The sequence below is a fragment of the Girardinichthys multiradiatus genome, chromosome 24 (genome assembly GCF_021462225.1).
Source record: "Girardinichthys multiradiatus isolate DD_20200921_A chromosome 24, DD_fGirMul_XY1, whole genome shotgun sequence".
NCBI classification, from domain to species: Eukaryota; Metazoa; Chordata; class Actinopteri; order Cyprinodontiformes; family Goodeidae; genus Girardinichthys; species Girardinichthys multiradiatus.
The window spans coordinates 17,759,583-17,781,399 of record NC_061816.1 but is presented as its reverse complement, the minus strand read 5'-3'; the positions used below and the strand labels follow the sequence as shown (position 1 = coordinate 17,781,399).

General features: G+C 39.3%; 1 protein-coding gene across 1 annotated transcript in view; it reads left to right on the top strand.

The window, feature by feature from the left end:
• The first annotated feature begins 6,344 nt into the window (after positions 1–6,344).
• Positions 6,345–21,817, top strand: part of LOC124861838 (collagen alpha-1(XXVIII) chain-like) — a 41,797-nt gene continuing 26,324 nt past the window's right edge. The window contains exons 1-11 of the mRNA XM_047355788.1: positions 6,345–6,735; positions 6,843–7,009; positions 8,670–9,244; positions 11,733–11,753; positions 11,836–11,898; positions 15,285–15,338; positions 15,433–15,477; positions 15,642–15,668; positions 16,088–16,132; positions 16,310–16,354; positions 17,325–17,378. Of these exons, the coding sequence (XP_047211744.1) occupies positions 6,859–7,009; positions 8,670–9,244; positions 11,733–11,753; positions 11,836–11,898; positions 15,285–15,338; positions 15,433–15,477; positions 15,642–15,668; positions 16,088–16,132; positions 16,310–16,354; positions 17,325–17,378 (1,080 nt within the window). The 5' untranslated portion in view covers positions 6,345–6,735; positions 6,843–6,858. The remainder of the gene's footprint in view (positions 6,736–6,842; positions 7,010–8,669; positions 9,245–11,732; positions 11,754–11,835; positions 11,899–15,284; positions 15,339–15,432; positions 15,478–15,641; positions 15,669–16,087; positions 16,133–16,309; positions 16,355–17,324; positions 17,379–21,817) is intronic.

Here is a 21,817-nt window from a genome sequence, read left to right as displayed (position 1 = left end):
CAACATTAGCATAAATTTCTTTCTTCCCATTTAGGAAAGCACATAGCAAAATGACAAAATCAGCACCAAGTTTTCATTTCATTTTCATTTTTTAATTAAACTGGCATTATCAGGGTTAATTTGTTTTCCCAATTTGTAAGAAAACGTAATCTTAGAAAATGCATGAACTGATAGCTATAGGTTTAAAGAACGTACGTTATGTTGTAAAAACAGTAGTTAGGCCAAGAGACAAAGATACCCGGAGGGATTATGGAATATCAAAGAGATAAGTGTTTTCTTCCTCAGTTTTATAGAAGAAAGGCTTGCTCTTATTTTCTTTATGGCCCACACCTGTTTCCAAAAAACAAAGGCAAAGCAGAAAAAATGCCATATCCTGCTCTTCACTGAGGCTCTTTCTTGGTGTTCGCATCCCCACACTTTTAGGTAGGACCACCACATTCACTTATTTGCATACTCTGAATGTTATATAATCGCAGGGTGTCTGAGAGGTATGATGGTCTGTTTATGGTACCATTTGACAAAGTAGCACATATTTTATGTGTAAGCACATTCCAACGTAGCTGCAGTAAAATGTGATGGGAATACAAGAATCCAAATCCAAACACATTTTGTGATTTTCCTCCTTTAATGCATGTATTAAAGTTCATAGCATTCAGTATCCATTTTGTATTACGCCAAAAAGAGCATAAGCCTCCTCCAATTTCTGTCAACAATGTAGCTCCAAATCAAGAATCCAGGCTTTGCTTAAACACTGTGCCACAGGACAGAAAGAGAGCTAAGAAGGATTTTGGGACTATTAAGAAGAGGATTCTTGAGTGACAGCTGACCTTTTACTTCTTTATGAAAAGAGGGCAATAAAATGTTTACTGCTACCCTTGTTGCTGGGATATATGACTTCAGTTGCAGATTGCAGGCTGCAAGCAGCCTAACAGGTCTGATTAGGGACTAAATATAAAATTATATTTTATCTGTTATGCGGAAACAGTCTTATTTGGTATTAGTAAAAACTAGAGGACTTTATTGAGTATTGTTACACATCATTGTACTCAGTATTGATTCTTGGGCAAGTTTGAAAAACATTTTGTGCATAGTAACATTATTATGTTATTAGTAGTCTGTATTTGCATATGTAACATATTCATAAAATACTCAAATAAACTGAATGACCCCTTGTTCTTTTCCACATTCATGTTTCAGCCACAAACTTTAACGCATTTTATAGCGATTTTTATATAATAGGCCAACACAAGGACCACATAAATAAAAAGTGGAAGGAAAATTATTTGTTTTAATTCTTTAATAAATTAAAAACTCAGATGTGGTGTGCATTTAAGTTCAACTAAACAAAATTCAGTGCAACTATTTGCCTTCAGAAGAAGGATTTATTTGCAGCATAAATACAGCTCTTCTATTAAGTCATTAGTGAACAAACATCATGAAGACAAAAAACACACCAGACAGGTCAGAGGTAAAGTTATAGAGAAGTTTAAAGCAGAATACACTCTCTCTGTGGTGAGACATGGTGGTGGCAGCATCATGCTGTGGGAATGCTTTTCTTTAAGAGGGACAGGTAAACTGGTCAAAGTTTATGGCAAGATGGATGAACCTACATACAATCCTGTAAGAATATTTGTTGGAGCAGTTGTCCCAAACTTGGGACAACTGGGGGAAGGGATTTTATGTTTCCTTCGTCCAAGGCACCTGAATAAAACCTCTGAATTATCATCTCAGCAAGCATGCAACGTTTGTATGCAACTTGAGATTGTGAGAGGGTTATTAATGCTTTTGCAAGCCCCTGTATCTGTAAATGGAACCATTCCAGCACCCTTCATATCAATGACTGTGACTAGTGGAATTATGCAGTTCATAATGCCAATAGTGATGACAAATGGATGAATAGATGTTTGCACAGGAGAATCATGGTTGGCTGCTTTTGCAAAGTGTTTAGCCTGAGGGCAAAGCTCTCCAGACTTTTTCCAGCTTCTGGATTATCATCGGGGTGAGGCTCTCAAAGCATAGTTGTAGCAAACAAATATAAACATACCTTAAAGCAGCTGCATTAAATACATTTACATCAATAGTTATGTTACAGTATAACCTGCTTGCTCAGCACCAATCAGCATACAGACATTTAAGTTGGCTGGTGAATATTAACCTCTGATGCTTCCCTCAGGTTTTTGTGGTGACCAAAATTAGACCTTAATTTGAGTGATTAGATGGTGTTACATTCATAAACAGAGTTTCTGAACAGCAATTAAAAATAATGATTGCTAAATTTATTTATTGCCACTGTACATATGTGAATCCAAAATATTTCAGTCAAGTTTGGGCATGTGTAGAAGATTAGTATTTAAAGATTATTCATGTTAATAGCAGCCTGAGTCGCAGGGGTTTTCACACCATCTTTAAAATCTACCCCAAAATTGATCCTGCCCAAACAATTGGATAATTCTCACTCTTCAGAAATCAGAAATCAGAAATCAGAAATCAGAAAAGCTTTATTGCCAAGTACGTTTTTGGACATACAAGGAATTTGTTTTGGCGTAGTCGGTGCAATACAATACAAATTAAACAGTATAAACATATCTACAATATAATATAAATATAAGTGCACAGTTTTAAGTGAGTGAGAGTAAATATAGAGCAGTATAAGATGCAAGAGCAATACAACAGTGCAGGTGATCATTGTGCAAGTAAAGCAGTGCAAGTAAGCAGGAGTCCAAGCTGAGCGTTAATGTAACGCATAGAGTTACAGGTTACAGGTGTCCTGTCAGCAAAAAAAGGGGGGGTGTGGGGGAAAGGGAGAATGTCAGTGTGGTTTCCGGGCTTTGTTAACCAGGCTGGTGGCAGATGGGAAAAAACTGTTCTTGTGGCGTGAGGTTTTGGTCCGGATGGACCGCAGCCTCCTGCCAGAGGGGAGAGTCTCAAAGAGTCTGTGACCGGGGTGGGAGGGATCAGCCAGAATCTTCCCTGCCCGCTTCAGGGTCCTGGAGGTGTACAGTTCCTGGAGCGACAGTAGACTGCAGCCAATCACCTTCTCAGCAGACCGAATGACACGCTGCAGCCTGCCCTTATCCTTGGCTGTAGCAGCGGCGTACCAGATGGTGATGGAGGAGGTGAGGATGGACTCAATGATGGCTGTGTAGAAGTGCACCATCATAGTCTTTGGCAGGTTGAATTTCTTCAGCTGCCGCAGGAAGAACATCCTCTGCTGGGCTTTCTTGATGAGGGAGCTGATGTTTGGCTCCCACTTGAGATCCTGGGAGATGATGGTTCCCAGGAAGCGGAAAGATTCCACAGTGTCAATTGTGGAGTCACAGAGGGTGATGGGGGCAGGTGGGGCTGGGTTCTGCCTGAAGTCCACAACCATCTCCACTGTCTTTAGAGCGTTGAGCTCAAGGTTGTTCTGGCTGCACCAGTCCAACAGATGGTCCACCTCCCATCTGTATGCGGACTCGTCACCATCAGAGATGAGTCCGATCAGGGTGGTGTCGTCCGCAAACTTCAGAAGCTTGACAGACTGGTGACTGGAGGTGCAGCTGTTGGTGTACAGGGAGAAGAGCAGAGGAGAGAGAACACAGCCTTGGGGGGAACCGGTGCTGATGGTCAGGGAGTCAGAGACGTGCTTCCCCAGCCTCACGCGCTGCTTCCTGTCAGACAGGAAGTCAGTGATCCACCTGCAGGTGGAGTCGGGCACACTCAGCTGGGAGAGCTTCTCCTGTAGCAGAACTGGGACGATGGTGTTGAAGGCAGAGCTGAAATCCACAAACAGGATCCTGGCATAGGTTCCTGTGGAGTCCAGGTGCCGGAGGATGAAGTGAAGGGCTAGGTTGACTCCATCATCTACAGACCTGTTGGCTCTGTAGGCAAACTGCAGGGGGTCCAGGAGGGGGTCGGTGATGTCTTTTAGGTGTGAGAGCACAAGGCGCTCAAAGGACTTCATCACCACAGAGGTCAGGGCGACGGGTCTGAAGTCATTAAGCCCTGTGGTCCTTGGCTTCTTGGGAACAGGGACGATGGTGGAGGACTTGAAGCAGGCTGGCACATGACATGTCTCCAGTGAGGTGTTAAAAATGTCTGTGAAGACTGGAGACAGCTGATCAGCGCAGTGCTTCAGGCTGGCTGGTGAGACAGAATCCGGACCAGCAGCTTTCCGGGGGTTCTGTCTCCTGAAGATTTAGTATCTAAATCTAAAAAAACTAAAGGCTTTCTAATTAAATGCTGTTGGTCACATTTTTATCAAATAGACATATCTGACAATATAAGTTTTTCAGTTAAACTACATCTTGGTTGATGACTGAGTCAATAAATAAATATATACAATCTGTATTACACGTCATTTACACGTCATACTCCTCAAAATCCTGCAATTATATTTGGAAGAAAACCTCAAGATTTCTATATTTGTTGTTCTATGTTCCATGTTGTTGTGTTCCAACCCTCTAGGTGTCACTTTTAAATGCTAACACACACCTTGCACTGCAGAACTCTTTTTGAACAGCACTGCTGCTACTCTGTCTTCCTCTATCTGACAATACCTGGTTCTGGTTCCCAATTAAATTTTCACATCAAGAAAACAATATTTAATCTTCTCAAGATCTTTTCATGTTTGGATTTTTTGGAAAGCTCTGCATACAATTTTATGTAGCACAGTCATTACAGTCACTAAATCTTAATGGAAATTTGACTTTACATCCTTTGCATCCAATTTGTTTTTCCTAACACAGCCCACCCCAACTCAGAATGCTGCATAAATAACCAAAGGGCAGAAATACAGTAAAACACACAAATGTTCTGGATTGAAAGCATGCTGGCAAAGTGACACTGACAGGGTGTGATCAGCTATTTCACCTCTGACCTTATCGGGATGTTTCATGTCACCGTTTTAGCTTCAGAGTTTAGCCATAGGGTATTGCTGGTAGCTTGTAGATCATTTCCGCACTGCATTTACTTGCACTAGTTTTCATAAAAAATGGATTTACATTCAAGCATCTAAAATGGGGTAACATGTGAACCCCACACTACCGTAGCTGCATATTCACTATTTACAAAAAGTTAGGGATATTTGGCTTTCTGTGGAAATGAATGGAAAACGTAAAACATTTAGGCTCTGTACCTCTGTTGCAGCCTGCTGATGAGACTCTAAGCTCATTGGTCACTTCCATCGGCGAACATCCTGTTTGAAGCCTCCTGATGGCGAGGTTCTGTTGATCAGTTGTTAGGTGTCGCCTCGGTCTCATAATGTTAATATATGAACGGCATGATGAGGAGGACTGTTTAAATACCAATTCCGACTGAAGCAGGACATTTATTCGATGATTCATGGATCAAACACCTGTTGTGAATTTTGCCGTTTAGCTCCTTTTTGGAGAACAGCAAGTTGGGCAAAAAGTACTGTAACATTGAACATTTGCACATGTGCATTCAGAGATGTAGAGAAGGTCAAATTAAGTTCACCTGTAAAGGTTATGGCGCCTTTTAGGTTCATCCTGGAATATCAGCCAAAAGCCAAATATCCCTACATTTTTGTGAGCAGTATGTTTATATATACACCTCTAACCAGTTAAAGACCCACACAACATTATGCTGCCACTGTGGGTATAAGCAAGGTGTGCAGTGTCAGTTTATATGTATAATTTGGTTATAACTGATATATATGTATCGCTCTAAAATCACAGTCTTCAAGTGTATTTCAGTACAACATGGTCCTTTTAAAAACCATATTGCATAGAGTTGAAACTGACATTGTGGCTAGTTTATGACTTACAGGTTTCAACATGTAAATGCAACATTTCTCAAGTATTTTAAACGTGTAGTGCATACACAATCTGGCATCATTATGCATTTGCAAAAACAGCAGGCGGTTGTGCATAATTCTGTTGCCTTTCCTTCATATTTTCCTTCCCAGCATTCTGATTTTATTGTATTCTTTTAAAGAGTATAGAAGTTGCAACATTTTGTTGAAAAACTAATTGGGAATTAGGAGAAGACATATCCTGGAGCATATTTCCAGGTAAAAGGCTTGGACTGTGTAAAGTTGTAGTAAATAAAATTGAATAAGGCACAATGATTTCAATTTGGTTTACAGTTTATTCTTCTACTTGTCTTTTGTGTTGTTAGTGAAAACTGTTTTTATCCTCCCAATTTTCTGGAATTAATACCAAAAACATTGCTCTATTGTTCCCAAACAAAACCTGACAAAGTCCTGTTTGTCCCATCCGGCTGGTGCAGTTTAAAACCAACAGAAGTTCTACCTAAGGGGATTTTGTTCCTGCTATTTTCATACAGAACAGAGGTTAAAAATGTGAAAATACTTATCTGAAACATAGGAAAAGACGGTGAATAACGAGGGATTTGTATTCTCCCTCCACACCCACACTCGGCTGAAAAGCTTGTGAGGGAGTGGGAGAGTTTAAAAAAGGGCTGGACCTGCTCTTCATTTTCTTCAGGATCACAATGACTTGAATTTGAGGGAGTCCCATGAGAGACAGAGTGAGCTTCCAACTTTTTTACACGGCAATGCTGCTGCTAATTCTGCCTGCATGACTCTGTGGTGCGTAACTAAGCTGCAGACTCTCAGCTAAGGTCCAACAACTGGAAGAAGACGTTCAACCTAATAATTTGCACATGGGAATCTGAATGAAGAAGTTCTCCTTTGTCTTCCTGGATATTTTGCATCACTGAAAGGAGGGCAACAGTTTAAAAAGTGGAGCCCTGAGTCTGTAGCATTGGAAGGTATGCATCCTTAATCTCCCAGCCATTTAAAAATGTTCTTACTTGTAGAGAAATAGAAGTTAAAATCTTTTATTTGTCATTTTAAATCTCCATGTTTGTGCTTAAAGCCCTGTGAGGAACGTCATGGTCCCCTCTCTGCATTGGCTGCTTCTGCTGTGGAGACTTCAGGTTCTTTGGGCTCAGGACTATGAAGAAGAATATGAAGATGAGGTGGTAACAACGAGGAGGAAAAACAAACTTCATACACCAAATTCCAAACAACAGAATGGCAAATGTAAGTTTACCTCAGAGGCTGCTTCTTTCATGTCTTTGAATTAATGCTCATATTTGCAGAAAAAAGGGATGGGGAGGTTGGTAAAAAAAAAAAAAGTGCTTCCAGAAAAAAACTGAACATTGCTGGAGGATGCAATGCACATGGATTGATCATATCTCTGCTCTCTAAGCAATCCGTCTCCAGTGTGACTGCTTAGTGCGCGGTTATCCAAATGTTTTATTCACTCAGAATCCCGTTTCCTCAGGCACATTCTCTCTCTGTGACATATTCATGTGAAGATTAATGTGGTTTTTCCTCTGCCTCTATTAGATCTGCAACCTCCTTCTGCAGCAGAAGGTTGATGCTGAAACTTCAATTACTTTCAGTTTGTCTTTAAAATGAAGAACCACATTCATAAACTTGTAATGTTCTGGAAAATGCTGCAGAACCCAAACGGCCAGTAAGTCAACTATTCTGCTGCAGATGTTTATACAGATAAACCTTTGCACTCATGAAGCCATGTTGATTTTGATCAGTTGGTTCTTCACACTTGGCAGAAAATGAAAGTAATGCATGAGTTATTAATGAATTAATTTGGCACCAGCAAACCGAACAAATAAATGTACTGCCTCAGCACATGTTCATTATGAAGCCAATGAGGCCAACGTATTCTGATGAAAAGCCAAAACAGGACATAGTCTTTTTACCCAATTAGGTGCTACCTGTGTACTCCCTGACCTGTAGATTCAAATAATGAGGACGATGGTTAAAAGATCTCAAAATGCAACATACCATGCCACTATCTAAGGAAGTTCAAGAACACTCATTGACATCTATTAGTCAGGAAAGGGTTACAGCACCATTTTTAAGGTTTTCTGATTCTAGCAAACCCCACTAAAAGCCATTATCCATCAATAAAGAAAACATGGAACAGTGGTGACGCTTCCCAGTAGCGGTCAGCCCACCAAAATTATTCCACAAGCGAATCGCCAACTCATCCTAAAGGTCACAAAAGATCCCAGAACAACATCTAAACCACTGTAGAGCTCACTTGTCTCAGTTAATGTTGATTATCCAGTTCAAGTTTGACCAGTTTTAGATTTTGAATTAGAGCTGATCAAATGTATTTCAAATTCACAAGAAACACTAGAATAGCACTTGAAGGAATGTCTTGAAGCAGATAGCAGTTTGAGATTTTTACTATGCTTACTCTGTAGCAAGACACTCGCCACTGACTAGCAAACAAACAAAATAAAACTAATTTGAGTCGCAACTCATAACTAAAACCCTTTTTGTCCAATCTCTAGACCTCTTGCTAAACAATTGCTTTGTTGCTGTTAAACAGGAATAATAAAATTAATTTCATGTGTTTGCCCTCCAGAAAGCCACAGAAATCGTTGGTATACCTTAGCCAAACAAAAAAGTAGGAACGGTACACGTTGTCTCACATATTTTTCTGAATATCTAACAGCTCTACTTCTGCGGCTAACAGACTTCATATATAATAACCCCCCTTCAATCATTTGGAACTGTAGGAAAGAGATTTTGTTTAGCAGACCAGTTCTTGGTGGTATATGTTGGAGCAGTTTTAGTATGAAAAAAGTCAGTAAACCTGCTCAAAGTTCAAGCTTTTATTTTTTACTAGCAAATGTTTATGAAATGATAACTTAATTCTTCTCAGCTCTTATCGATGAAGACTGCAGTTTGGAGTTAGCCTTTCTGGTCGACAGCTCAGAGAGCGCCAAGGACAACCATGAACAGGAGAAGCGTTTTGTCTCCAATGTGATGGACCGACTGCAGGGCCTCCGGCTGCAGACCGGCCGTGGACTTAGCTCCCGTGCTGCTCTCCTTCAGTACAGCAGCCAAGTTAAGATAGAGCAGACCTTCAAAGAGTGGAAGGGCATTGAAAACTTCAAAGCTAGAATTGCTCCCATTCCATACATAGGCCATGGCACCTACACCACCTACGCCATCACCAACCTAACGCGCATTTACTTGGAGGAGTCAGGAAGCAGCAGCATCAAGGTGGCCATCCTACTCTTTGATGGCATCTCGCACCCAAGGAACCCAGACATATTTGCAGCTTTGGCTGATGCAAAGAACCAAGGTGTTCGGTTCTTCACCATAGGAATCACACCTGAAGCCAATGAGGCCACCAATATTGCACAGCTACGTCTGATTGCCAGTTCCCCAGGTACCCGCTACCTTCACAACTTGCAAGATGTTGGCATTGTGGATAAGATCATCAAGGACATTGTGAGTATTGCATGTTTACTTGTTATTTTTCCAGATTGCATGCAGAAAATCAGTAAATTGAAAAAAAGGAGATCATATTTTACCTCCTTATTGTAATCTGTTGAAGTTGATTGAGTCAAAAGTTTTACCAAAATACTCAAATGATCATCTTTGGCATTGTGTTTGTAACAGCTTGCCTTCAAATGCTTGAAACTGCAATTTTTATTTGGTTTATGCTGTGTGGTCAATAGCAAATTGGTATTGTGATGCAACTTCACACAGATTTTAGGGCTTTAAAAGACTTTCAACAAGTCTGAAGAACTATTGTTTAAGACCACAAGATTCAAGTCAGTCCAAATTGTTTTTTTAAAGAATATGGAGAAACATGGTCTTGGTCAAGACTTTTGCACAGTTCAGTGCAGAAATTTAAGGTGACTTTTTTCATATTATCCATGATATGCATATTAAGGCCCTTCGAACCACAAAAAGTAACACGTAGCTCATTTACACAAAAAAAGGCAACTTGGCAAGGTTTCGAATTCCTCCAAACAATTTCATTAAGGAGACAGAACAGAAGTAGCATGTTTTTGGTGTTCATGCTCAGACTTACATAAACACCCAAAGCCCACAACATTTCACTGGAACTTATATCACTTGTGAAATTGCTTGTGTGTTTGATAATTTCTTTTTTTCCAAAGGGCAGAAATTGATTCGAGATGGAAGCTTCAAAAAACCATTATGTGAAAAGACGCTTTCCAAATGTTAGCGCCTGTAGTTTCACCATGCACCCAATAACAACTTCCCCTGCTTCTGTTGTTGATGGTAGACGATGCTATGATTTCCTGCTTATTGCATCCCTAATGTACACCTGCTGCTAGACTAACAGGTCTGCTGTGAACGCTGTTAACTTAGATTGCTTCCTACACTCCTGCTCGAATCAGCAGCAGACTTCAAAAACATAGAGATTTGTCTGTAAACATTCATATTGCAAATTTAGCAATGCAAAAGCATTTTTCCTTGATTGTTTGCGTTAGCTTTAATGGTTGACTTTAATAAGCCACTGCTTATAAAAGACATCAATTAGAACATGTGCTGCACATCAACATCCCAGAGTCAACATCTTGACTTTTGGTCTGCACATATGCTTCGTATTAAAACGCTTTGTAGGAAAATCGGGTGAGGTAAGCCCCAGAATTTAGTAAGAACATGCAACGCATGCAACAAGCACTTCAAACACTGCTTCAGACTCCAGCTTAAGTGTTGACACAGGTGGCACACATCTAAATATGATGAATGAAAAACTTTATGGGGAAACATCCAAAGCATCTGATAGACCACCTTCTGTTGGCATGCTAGGACCCAGCAGCAGCAGCTACGACTCAGACGTTCAACTCATTTCCTTGTAAAGGCAGCATCTGTATGTCATAAGCATGTGCCTCTGTAGCAGCCGAGGGGTTGTCTTTTATCTTTAGTCCCCGCATTAAACTGCAAAATGCAGTTTTTTATGAGTGAAAAGACTGTGTGCATGTCTTTAATTCTCAGTGCAGAACCCCTCCATGAACCTTCAGTAGAAACACGTTATTGATCATTACGTTTTTCTTTAAATGTAAGTAGCATTACCTATTTGAGAACTCTGATTTCAAAAGAAATCAGAGTTCTGGCAAGATGGGCCTTACAAGAGGAAGTACAGGATGTAATCTGGTGCACCAGATGGTTTGTTGCACGGAACCATCTGGGAAGTCCTTTGTGGAAAACAGTTTCAACAAAAGAAGAGTCGCCACTTCCAGAACGATGCTTCATCAACAAATGGTTGAAGCACCTATGATTGCATGTTACAAGCAAGCTTCAATCAAAAAGATCAATCAAACCCAACCAGCTGAGTCAGTCTGCACCAAAAGCTTCTCAACTGCTGCAAGGAAACCCTTTACATTGATGTGAAATTTAGACAGGTTATTATAAAAGTCTCCCCCCAGGTCCCCATATTTGGCCTCCCAGAGGACCATAACCAGTTAATTTCTAACCAATTACATGCTTTTGCATTTGCTTCCCCACTGGCATTTACGTCTTTACTGGAAATCAACTAAAGCTCAGAAGATCAGATATGCAGTGAAATGTATCGCTGATAAATGTTATTACAAGTGGCTTCCCTTCTTGACATTCTTTCACTCTCTTCAGTCTCTGCCGTCAGACCGACGGACCCCCACTCCCTCTCTTCCTCCTTGTTTTTGTGAGGAGGTTGTCTGCACACCTTGTTCCTCATTCAACAAGATTGCTTTATTTTAAAGGTGATATGGATGTGATGTGATACTTGATGACCTTGGTTCCTGTTATATTGGGGCATAAATCTACTAAAATTCTTTTTTTAAATAGGTAGGTTAGACTACGGCAATATACTGTTCATTGCAGTGTAATAAAATGTACTGTATGCCTAATTTCAGAATAAAGTAATTTAATCCAATCTAATGGATTAGATGTATGGATTAATGCTGTTATATTTCTTGCCCCACAGACAGCGCTGGCAGATGAAGGTGTAAGTATCAAAAGCAGAATTATTCCAAGTTTTATTTAGATCAGTATGCACTTTTTCACTCTCATTTTTAATATTTGTGCAGTGTCCATTGGCCAAGAGCCCATGTCTATGTGAGAAGGGTGAGAGAGGACCCAGTGGCCCTCTGGTAAGTCATAATTTATATCTGTCCAATCAGTCATAATGGCTTGTATGCAGGAACATGCAGTTCAGACAGATTTCCATTCATTCTAGTAGGAAAACCCCAGTCTTTAGTCAGCTAACAAAGTACACATTTGGGAATTATAATTTAGATTTTTTTTTTGTATAGTATAAAGTAGAAACGTTATGGCAGTATTTGGCTGTTTAAAACAATGGGTAACTGTACTGTAGTAAGTACATGTGCAATGATTCATATGTCCTACAGCAGTCTGTTTGCAAAACATGACTACAAGGCAGACCAACCTCTTGACTTACTTCCACCCTTAAAATATTTGGTTTGATTATTTGCACTATGTCATGAAACTAGGAGGTCAACGTATCAAATCTGGAAATGTGGTAAACTGAGCAACAAAATTGTCTAAAAGGAATTAACCTTAATTTTGCCTATATAGAAGTGGGGGGTTCACTACAGTAAGTTTGCTCACAGTACCCTCCACATCTTCTGGCACCCCTGGTAAGAAAACCCCTCCAGGAAACTGTGATCTTATTGAGACATTTCTTTAAAATCTAGCTGGTAATTTTAGTGCATTTATACCAACACAATTATTGTACCTGTCACAATCTTTATAAAATAGGGGTAAATAAAACATTTTTTTTTTCATACATTGCTTTTGAAGTTGACCAAAGTGTTTAGAGATATTTAATTAGTCAGAATTCTTCCTGCATGATGGAGCTCCTCACCCCGTCTCTAAGACCGGGCCAACCATTCTTTGTAGAGAAAACTAATTTCAGCTGCTTGTGTCCGAGATCTTGCTCTTTTGGTCATAATCCATCTGTCATGACCATAGATGAGAGGTATGATGTAGGTACAATGTAAGTAAATTAAGAGATTCATTTTTTGGCTCACAGCAACAGACCAGATGCCTGCATTATGGCAGATGAGGCTTTCTATCCATCTCCAGCTCTTTCCTACCATCACTTGTGAACACGAGACCAAAATACTTGAACTTCTCCTGACCTAATGACTGGCCCTTACTAAGACCTGCCACCTTCACTGGTTTGGTTGAATACCCCAATGATTCTGGGTGCTGTGTTGTCCAGAGCTTCAGCCCCTGAATAGGTTTCCCATTGCAAACTGACCTTAGAGGAGGGGTCAGACTAAGCCTAACTACAAGGAAATCTTAGTGCAACACAAATTCCAGGTCAGGTTGGTGTGAAACAAAGAATAAATGTGTGAAAAAGTACTTTGCAATCTCTTTTAAGTACAGTAGAGGATATATATAAAACAATCTGAGCCTGTTTGTCTTTCAAAGGCCCTAAGAAACTTGTTAGAGAGTCCCAGTGCTCTGGATGATCTAAAGAAATTATGCAAAGGGGGAGGTCAGTATATGTGGCACATGTCACTGAACACATCCATATTAAACACTTTTGTTGTATTCTGCTCTTCTGCTGCTCCCAGACATCAAAACTGCCTAATTCACAATCAGTGCAGAGGATAGATCTGCAGACAAAGGCCTCTACAGGCTACATAATTGCAGGGTTCAAAACAGTTTAGGGTCTTGTGCGGGCTTTCAGAAGTCTTGTCTCCCGAAGGAGTGAGAGTAAAGAGAATGCCTTACATTCCTCTAACAGTTTATTGAGAACAGGTCTAAACATATATTTACATGGGAAATCAGCAGAGTCATGTCTGTTGAAGGAATCCAGACTCTGCACTGTCTGAAAACTTATGCTTGGCATATTTAACATTACATGCAGGACTTTCTTTGCTTGCCAAACATTTCGTGATATCTTTTACTCCACAGGAAAGGTTGGTCCCAGTCAGACAAAGTGATTATTGCTTTGAAGTATTTTTTCTGGATTGGGACAAAGTAATTCCCTCTTTAGTACTGAAGCTCAGAACAAGTGCTGTGATGCATCAGAGGGGAACAGGGGACACAATGATGAAAGTAATGTGTGCGACCAGAGGTAGCAGGGAGTCCATACTTTAAAACAAAGAAGAGCCAAGAAGTCGTCTAGGTAGACTAAGTAGCTTCAGTTATGTTAGACTCATACGCTTCCCATACTAAGTGACCTAAACCATGTTTTCACCAAACAACCAAGCTTCTTTATTTGCTATAAAGAACTAAAAACACATAAGGTTGTTTTATTAAATGGGCAAAATTTCTAAAAACTGTAAATGGTACTGTGGTCAAGATGTGTATTTTAAGATCTCCTCTTTATCGATTCTATGATGGCTTCTTTACATTTTTTTGCAATTACTTTTTCACAGTAGACTGACAGAGCCTGTTCTCTTTAGCCAATAACTCAAAGAAAGAAAGTTTTTTTTGTGTATGGCACCAATCATACATGGGGTAATTTAAAGGAAGAACAAAGGAACAAATATAAAGCATGAATAGACATTTAGCATAATCATATAATTGAAAAAAATATAAAGTGGCAAATTTGACCTTTAGAGGTAAGCTGCAGTAAACAGTGCTGTTTTCAGTCATGATTACAAGGGAACCAACAGTTTCTGTACATCTCAGGTTTTCAGGGAGTTTATTCCAGAGCTGAGGAGCATAGAAGCTAAATGCTGCCTCCATGTGTTTACTTCTGGTCCTAGGAACATTGCATAAACAAGTCACCCCTGTGGTGACTTTAGAGACTGACCAGTCTCTAAAATGAATTTTGGTCTTGACCATTCACTGCGGTGGTGCAGTTGGTAGCACTGTTGACTTGCAGCAAGAAGGTCCTGGGTTCGACTCCTGCCCATGGTCTTTCTGCATTGAGTTTGCATGTTCTCCCTGTGCATGCGTGGGTTTTCTTCAGGTACTCTGGCTTCCTCCCACTGCTGGAGATAGGCACCTGCGATCCACTATGGAAGAAGCGGTATAGAAAATGACTGAACATTCAGTGCTTATATACCATTAACAATACTTCAAATTAAATTTTTTAACAAACAGTGCAGTGCAGTGATTTAAGGACCGGTGTGATATAATTCATTTTCCTGGTGTTGGTCAGGACTCTGGCAGCAGCATTTTGGATGAGCTAAAATTGCCTGGTTGATTTTTTACAGAGACTGGTATAGACACTCTAACTTACTGAAAATAAAAGCGTGCACCACTTTTCAGATAGCAGTAGGCTGATTTCTTGGTAGGCTTTATTTGTTTGTTAAAGTTTAGCTCTGACTCCACAATAGGACCTACCATCAAACCATCTCCAAATAACTTCAGCCACACCTCAAAGAAGAGCAGAAAAATATTACCCTGCATCATCGGCTGTTGTCGCTTCCTTGGATTTAAACAGTTATCAAGCAATCGAACAAATGTCTGACTACAAGGATGCTCTCTTGAATAGTATTCAGTGGTTGAGATTGTTTTCATCTTAAAACTGTTGTCTTGACTTCTTCCACAGGGGAAAAAAGGACGTCCTGGAGAAGATGGAAGCCCCGGCCCCAAGGGACAGAAGGTGCTGCCAACCCTCAACTCTAAATATATGGTTTTAAAAATCAAACTACTTTAGTAAGGTTACTTTTCCCAATTAAACCAAAATCCTTCTTTAGGGTGAAAGTGGTTTCAGCGGACTTCCAGGTCGGGAAGGGCCAGAGGTGAGTTGAGGGCCTTCAATTTGTTTGATCAAGTTAAAACCAAGTCAACTCGTCGACACGCTGTGTTTGTTCTCTACACAAAACTACCAACATCGACATAGTTTTTTTTCACCTACTGTCTTTGCTTGTGTCTTCTTGAGTTAACAAAACTGTCTCACACACAGGGTAAACCAGGATACAAAGGAGAGAAGGTATTGTATGGATTTTATTTTAAACCCCTCTTATGCCTCTTTAGTTTCCAAAACACAGGGTTCCCACACTGATTTAAAATCCCTATAAGTGAAAGAAACTTAATGATTTAAAGCTTCAGATATGATGAGATGCTGCGACTTAAATATTGTGGCATTTTGTTGCCTTTTGTTCAACCGTGTTTAATCTCTGACCTGTCTACAAGTTTCTGTACATTCTTTTCATCTTCTGCAGCTGCAAAGCTTTCAGATTCTGTATATTCCCATGGCATTACTTGTTGCAAAGCAGCTCCAACCTAAACCCAGAAACAACTGTATTTCTTAAAGCTAGATAGTGCTTGAGGTTGCAGTGTTTATCAGATGCTTGCTATTTGAGATGGACTTACTGAAGGAACCTAAAATCTCTGTTTATTCTCTCACAGGGAGAGAGAGGAGAATGTGGTACACCAGGCATTAAAGGAGACAGAGTATGTTTTTACTTATTTATTATTTTAACATGGCAACAAATATGAAATATTACCTGCAGTTCTTTTGCAATGCCTGATTCATTAATTTGAGATGAATAAATCTACCTAATGTTAGGTACTATTCTGTCTTTTCACAATCCATTGCTGTCATTTCTGATAAAAACAAATTTTTTTTAGGGTCCTGAAGGTACTATCGGTCCAAGTGGAAAACGTGGACTTCAGGTTCGTTTAACTTTTACATGTGCACTCAATAAAAGTAGTTCAATCCAGCCACTGTTTCTACAAAACCCCAAAAAAATATAGAATTGTCAGTTTTAGACTAACAAATTTATAATTATCCACTATACAGTAACAAAGCGTAATTTCTTTTTACATTTTTTGTCCTACTTTCATGTTTAAGACCAAACAAATGTTAATACCAGACAAACAGAACCTGAATGAATACAAAAAGCAGTTTTCAAATGATTTGACTTTTAATTCAGTCACATCAGGGGTTTTCAGCATGAAAGGGTTGTTTAAGGTCATGCCACAGCACCTTAAACGGATTTAAGTCCAGACTTTGACTAATCCACTCCAAATGTTGTATTTTTGTTAGCTTTTATTTAGCCATTCTGAGATGGACATGGTGGTGTGCTTTGGATTGTTGCCCTGCTTTATAGCCCAAGTGTCCTTGAGCTTAAAGTCATGACCAGATTTCCTTCACACTGCCACCACCGTCTCTTACTGATGTTTCTCTTTTAAAATGCTGTATTTGTTTTATTTGTTTGGGAAGGTTCACCGCTGTTCCATGGCTCTTACAGTGGTTTGCTGCAGTGCCAAAGCTTGTAAACCATTCCAGACTGACAGATGTCAATGACCTTACTGACTTAATAAATGAAATCCTCAAACAGCTTTTTGGTCCACTCAGGTTGTTTTTGTAGGACATCACAACTAATTTTATGATCTGAAACTTTACAGGTAACATAAAAGTGCAGAAGTAATGGAGGCACGGCAGATGAAAAGAAACAGAGATCTGTTCTAATTATAGACACTATGGAGTTATTTGTTATTGGAGTTAAGTCTGGTTGCCAACAGGAGAAATTTGAAAACAAAAAACCAAAGAAAAGGTGGATACAGCTTAGGTATAGGGATGGAAACATATTTAAAACAAGATTATGATTTATCATGTGTAACACCTTTATTTGTGTTGTAGGGTTTGCCTGGTCAACCAGGTGATATGGGACCAGAAGGAATCATGGGCAGAAAAGTAAGTATTTACCATGTTTATCCTCCAGTTTTAGAAATACATTGATTGTTTTTTGATTTACTTTCTTTATTTTAGTTTTGTGATAATTTTTTATCTGTTAAGGTCTCACAAAGATTGATTTCCCAATAGTGGTGCTTTAAATGAAGCCACCGTGGCTAAAGACCTGATGTGGATACAAGACATTTTCTTCCTCCTAACCAGTAAATGTGACTCTTAGGCAGACAAAATGTTGGAGAAATGTTGTCAAGGTTTCAAATCTTTGCCAGACTATTGGAATAAATGCTGTGACAAAATCCACATTCAATTTGCATTCAGTGGCATATAAAGTTACATGGCAACACTCCAGCATCACCTTTCAATGTGTCATATACTGTAACCTACATCATTAGATCAACAGATAAAACAGTTAGCATGGACTTTTTTAGACATGTAGAAAAATTCCTTGGCTGTGCACCGCAACATAAATATACAATATTTACAGCACTTGTCATTATATTATGCAGATGCCCTGTCTACATTGGTGAAGCATGCCGAACACTTAGAGATGCAACAGCATGAGAGTCTGGCCTATTTCCTGTTTTATTCAGCTTATAATTATTTGACCATTAGGTGGCGCTCATAGACAGTGTACAGAACATTGACCCTTCAGCCCAAGAAGGTAAATGCAGCAAAGCTGCAGCAAAGCTGTAGGTTTGAAACCCCTCATCCCAATAAACACACAATATATAAAACGGGGCCGCACCATAAGGGAGACACATGATATATATATGTGACAGAATTTGATGTTTCTCAATCAAACAAACTCTTAATTTCTTCATGTTTATAGCTCCTAATGCCTTTTAGATACAGCAGCATTTGTGGCACTGTAAGAAATGCTGTGACAGCAGATTTTCCATGCTGGTATGGCAGTGTGTTGCTAAGGTAATGCCATAAGCTTACTATGTGGATTGAAAGTAACACTGTGAGTATTTGGGGATGAGTAGAGGTTTCAAAACTGAAGTGTGACCAAGCTTTGTATTCAGCCCCTCTAATCAATACTTCCTCAAGTTCAGTCATATTTAAATTACAGAGAGTTAGAATCCACCAATTTGGTGAAGGTAAATTCATTGCATTAGATTTTATTTAAGGCTATTAAAGTAAACTGAATACCAATGCAGGACACACTCTCAGATTTCATATGTAAATAAAAATATTATAAAGTCCTTCCTCCGTTTCACAAACATGGAGTATTTTGTGTTGATCTATTAAATAAAATCCCAATAAAATACATTGAAGCTTGTGGTTGCCACTGGACAAAAGTGGAGAGGTTTAAGAGATATAAATACTTTTGCAAGAAGCTGTTTATTGGTAAAGTTCCCACTAGAAGTTTCCTCTCAGTGAGGATGAAGCAGAGTTAGTTATTTTTCATCCCGTCTGTAGCTGAGGCCTGTTTGTTGAGGTGCACCTATACAGACTTAATTAGGGTAATTATATAGTCATCCATATTTTGAATTCATGCCCCTGGTGACAGTGATTAACTCCACTCATCACTGGCTGTATGTCTCCAGTCAAAGTTCAACAAAACTAAACATCTCCATCTCTACATTTTAGAAGAATTAATGTCTAGTACTGCTCCAAAACATGTAAAAAATAATCTTTTTGCCAATAATATATAGCTGAAATATACAAGGAATATACAATCAAATCAAATCTGCAGGAACTTTGACTATTTAAGACATTTGTTTTCCTTGTACTTTCTTTAACATTTTAACATCACAGACAGAAAAACAAGACTTGTCATTAAAACATGTAGCCTCAGAAAAGGAAACAAACTGTTTGTGAGCCATCGCCTGATGATTAAAATGTCCTTGAAGCCATTAAAATTTTCCAAAACAATACTCAAAGACATCAGCGCCAGCCCTGAGAGTGACGAGAGGAAGATATGTGGATCAATCAGACATCATGGTACAGGATGTGTGGTGATTCAAACCTTCAATCAACTTTTTATCAGCTGCAGCAACATGTAAGAAAACATAGCATGGTATTAGCCAAGCCATTGAAGGAATTGAGTTATAGCCTTTATTAATAATTAAGCAGCTGGGTGCAAATAAATAAAATATTTAGATTTGCCAGTACATTAAATCTGATACCTTACTGCTGCACATCTGGGAAAAAGATCATATCTGACTATGCATGTTCTCCATGTGCATGTCCCAGGTACTCCATTTTCCTCCCAAAGCCAAAAAATATGCATAATGGGGTAAGTGCAGATATTAAATTACCTTCAGGTATGAATATGAGAGGGTGTAAATGGTTGTTTCGTGGGTCCATGTCTTGGTCCTGTAATGGATTACTGACCAGTCCTGGATGTGCCCTCCCTTCTGCCCATTAATTAAGGATTTAGGATTAGGTATTCAATATCTGTTGGAAGGTCAATATTTTTAAGGTACAAGTCTTAAACTGTTATCTGGAATGCCATTCAAGCTGCACATTCAAGTTGGAGGTCCAATATGTCTGCCTCCAGCAGAAACGGTTATGGGAGCATCAGGAAAACATGTTCTATTAAGTCTTCTCTCATTTTGTATTATTAAATCACTATCTATCTAAAATATTAAATCACTATCTAACTATCTAACGTCCAGGTTTGTATGCATTAAATACAGATATGGTCACTTATTCCTTCAATTTGTAATTGGAAGTCAGACTTTTCATGTTCCCAGTTAAAAAGCATAAAAAATGCACCCTAACCCTCACTAAGTTGCTGCAATCAACTTCAGCTGCTATTTCCTGCTTTCTCTACACAACTTTATCGCTTCTGTGGTCCTTGGCCTTTATTGATGCTGATCTAAAGGCAGTTGGTTGCATTAGATTATATTTCTGAGTATCGGTGTAAGGGGAAGTGTTAACTAATGGACATCACATCTTTTTTAGGATTTTCTGTTTGTAAAATATTTTGACCATGCATCTTTTTCCTTCCAGTTCGCAATTATGTGTTTGTTTGGTCTATTGCATAAAATGTCAATACAATTCATTGAGAAAATGTTGAGGAATACATTACTATAAAATTATATTGCTACTACCTGTTACCGTAGTCACAGAGTGCTTCAGTTAGCATCAATTAGCAATTCGTATGGGTCCAACTTGAACATGGTTTGGCTGGGTGTGAAGCCATTACTAGCTTTGAGTTTACCACATGCAATGCTTCATTATCCTTTTAAATGTCACTGGTGTTCTGACTTGGAGCCTGAAAAATCATAAAGTTTGCCATGATATCATTCCTAAACCAAGAAAATAACAGAACGGTAAAATGAAAACTTTTATGGGCTAAGAAATGGCACTGAATAAAAACTAGAGCCACCCTTTAATTATATCCATACAGTAAACGTAACTATGACTTTATTCAAACTCTCTATTTGATCATTTTAAAAATCCTGGGCAACCTCTCAGTAGCTTTGAAAGTAAATTTAAGCTTTTATGGCCTGTCTCTACCTATAACCCAAACACATCAATGAAGTCAGTCGCAGTTATTAAACCAGATGGGGACATAAGGAACACTGATCTGTTTTATTTTCAGATGCATTAACTGCATCACGTTTTGGTATGAATCCTGGAGAATAAACGGCGACCCATGTCACTGTTTCTATTACACAAAGATACTGACCGTGACACCGGCAGAGTGTGTGTGGGGCGGGGGGGATATGCTCCTGCGTTGGAGGCATGTGATTTTAAAAAAAGTGTTTGATCCAGAGAGTTTTTACTCAGAATAACATGCAGTAAATAACACTCGCTTTCACGAAGCTGACATTTATAGCGCTTCACATTAAAATCACCTCACACTGGCATAAATAACATCAGAAATGTCAAGTATCTCCAAAAGCTCATAAAACGGATGAGGACACATTGCAACGTTTATTGGTGAGTTACAATCCACCGCCGCTGTGACATTTGCAACTCCTCTGAAGAAGCTCATCTGTTATTAACTTGTCAGGTTATTTGTCGACTGCTTCTGCTTTTAGCCCTCCTCTACCGTGTTATACCTGCCATTTCTGCCATAAGCACTTGCTCCCCACCAAGTGGTCGCCTCCTAATTATTTTAGAAGAATGTTCATGCTAACAGTCTGGCTGTGATCCTACAACACAGAAGCAGCAGAGTAATGTCTGGCTCAAAGCATTGTCCTAACTTGCTTGCAAAGGTCAAAGGAAAGGAAAAAATGTGCCGGTATGTACAATCTCCACACCTCTTTTCCCACCTTCCTTGTGTCCTCTTTGTGAAGACCACAGCTATGAGTTACAGCCACTATGTGAAGAAGCAACCGCTTGAAAAAAAACAATAAAGTCTTAAATCAAGAGTTGTTTTTCAATGGAGTATTAAGGCAGGACAAAGCAGGTTATGTATGCTTATAGTAGAGTTACGTTGATTTTCTTGCTCATACAGCAGTAAACATTGGCAGCGGCACTTC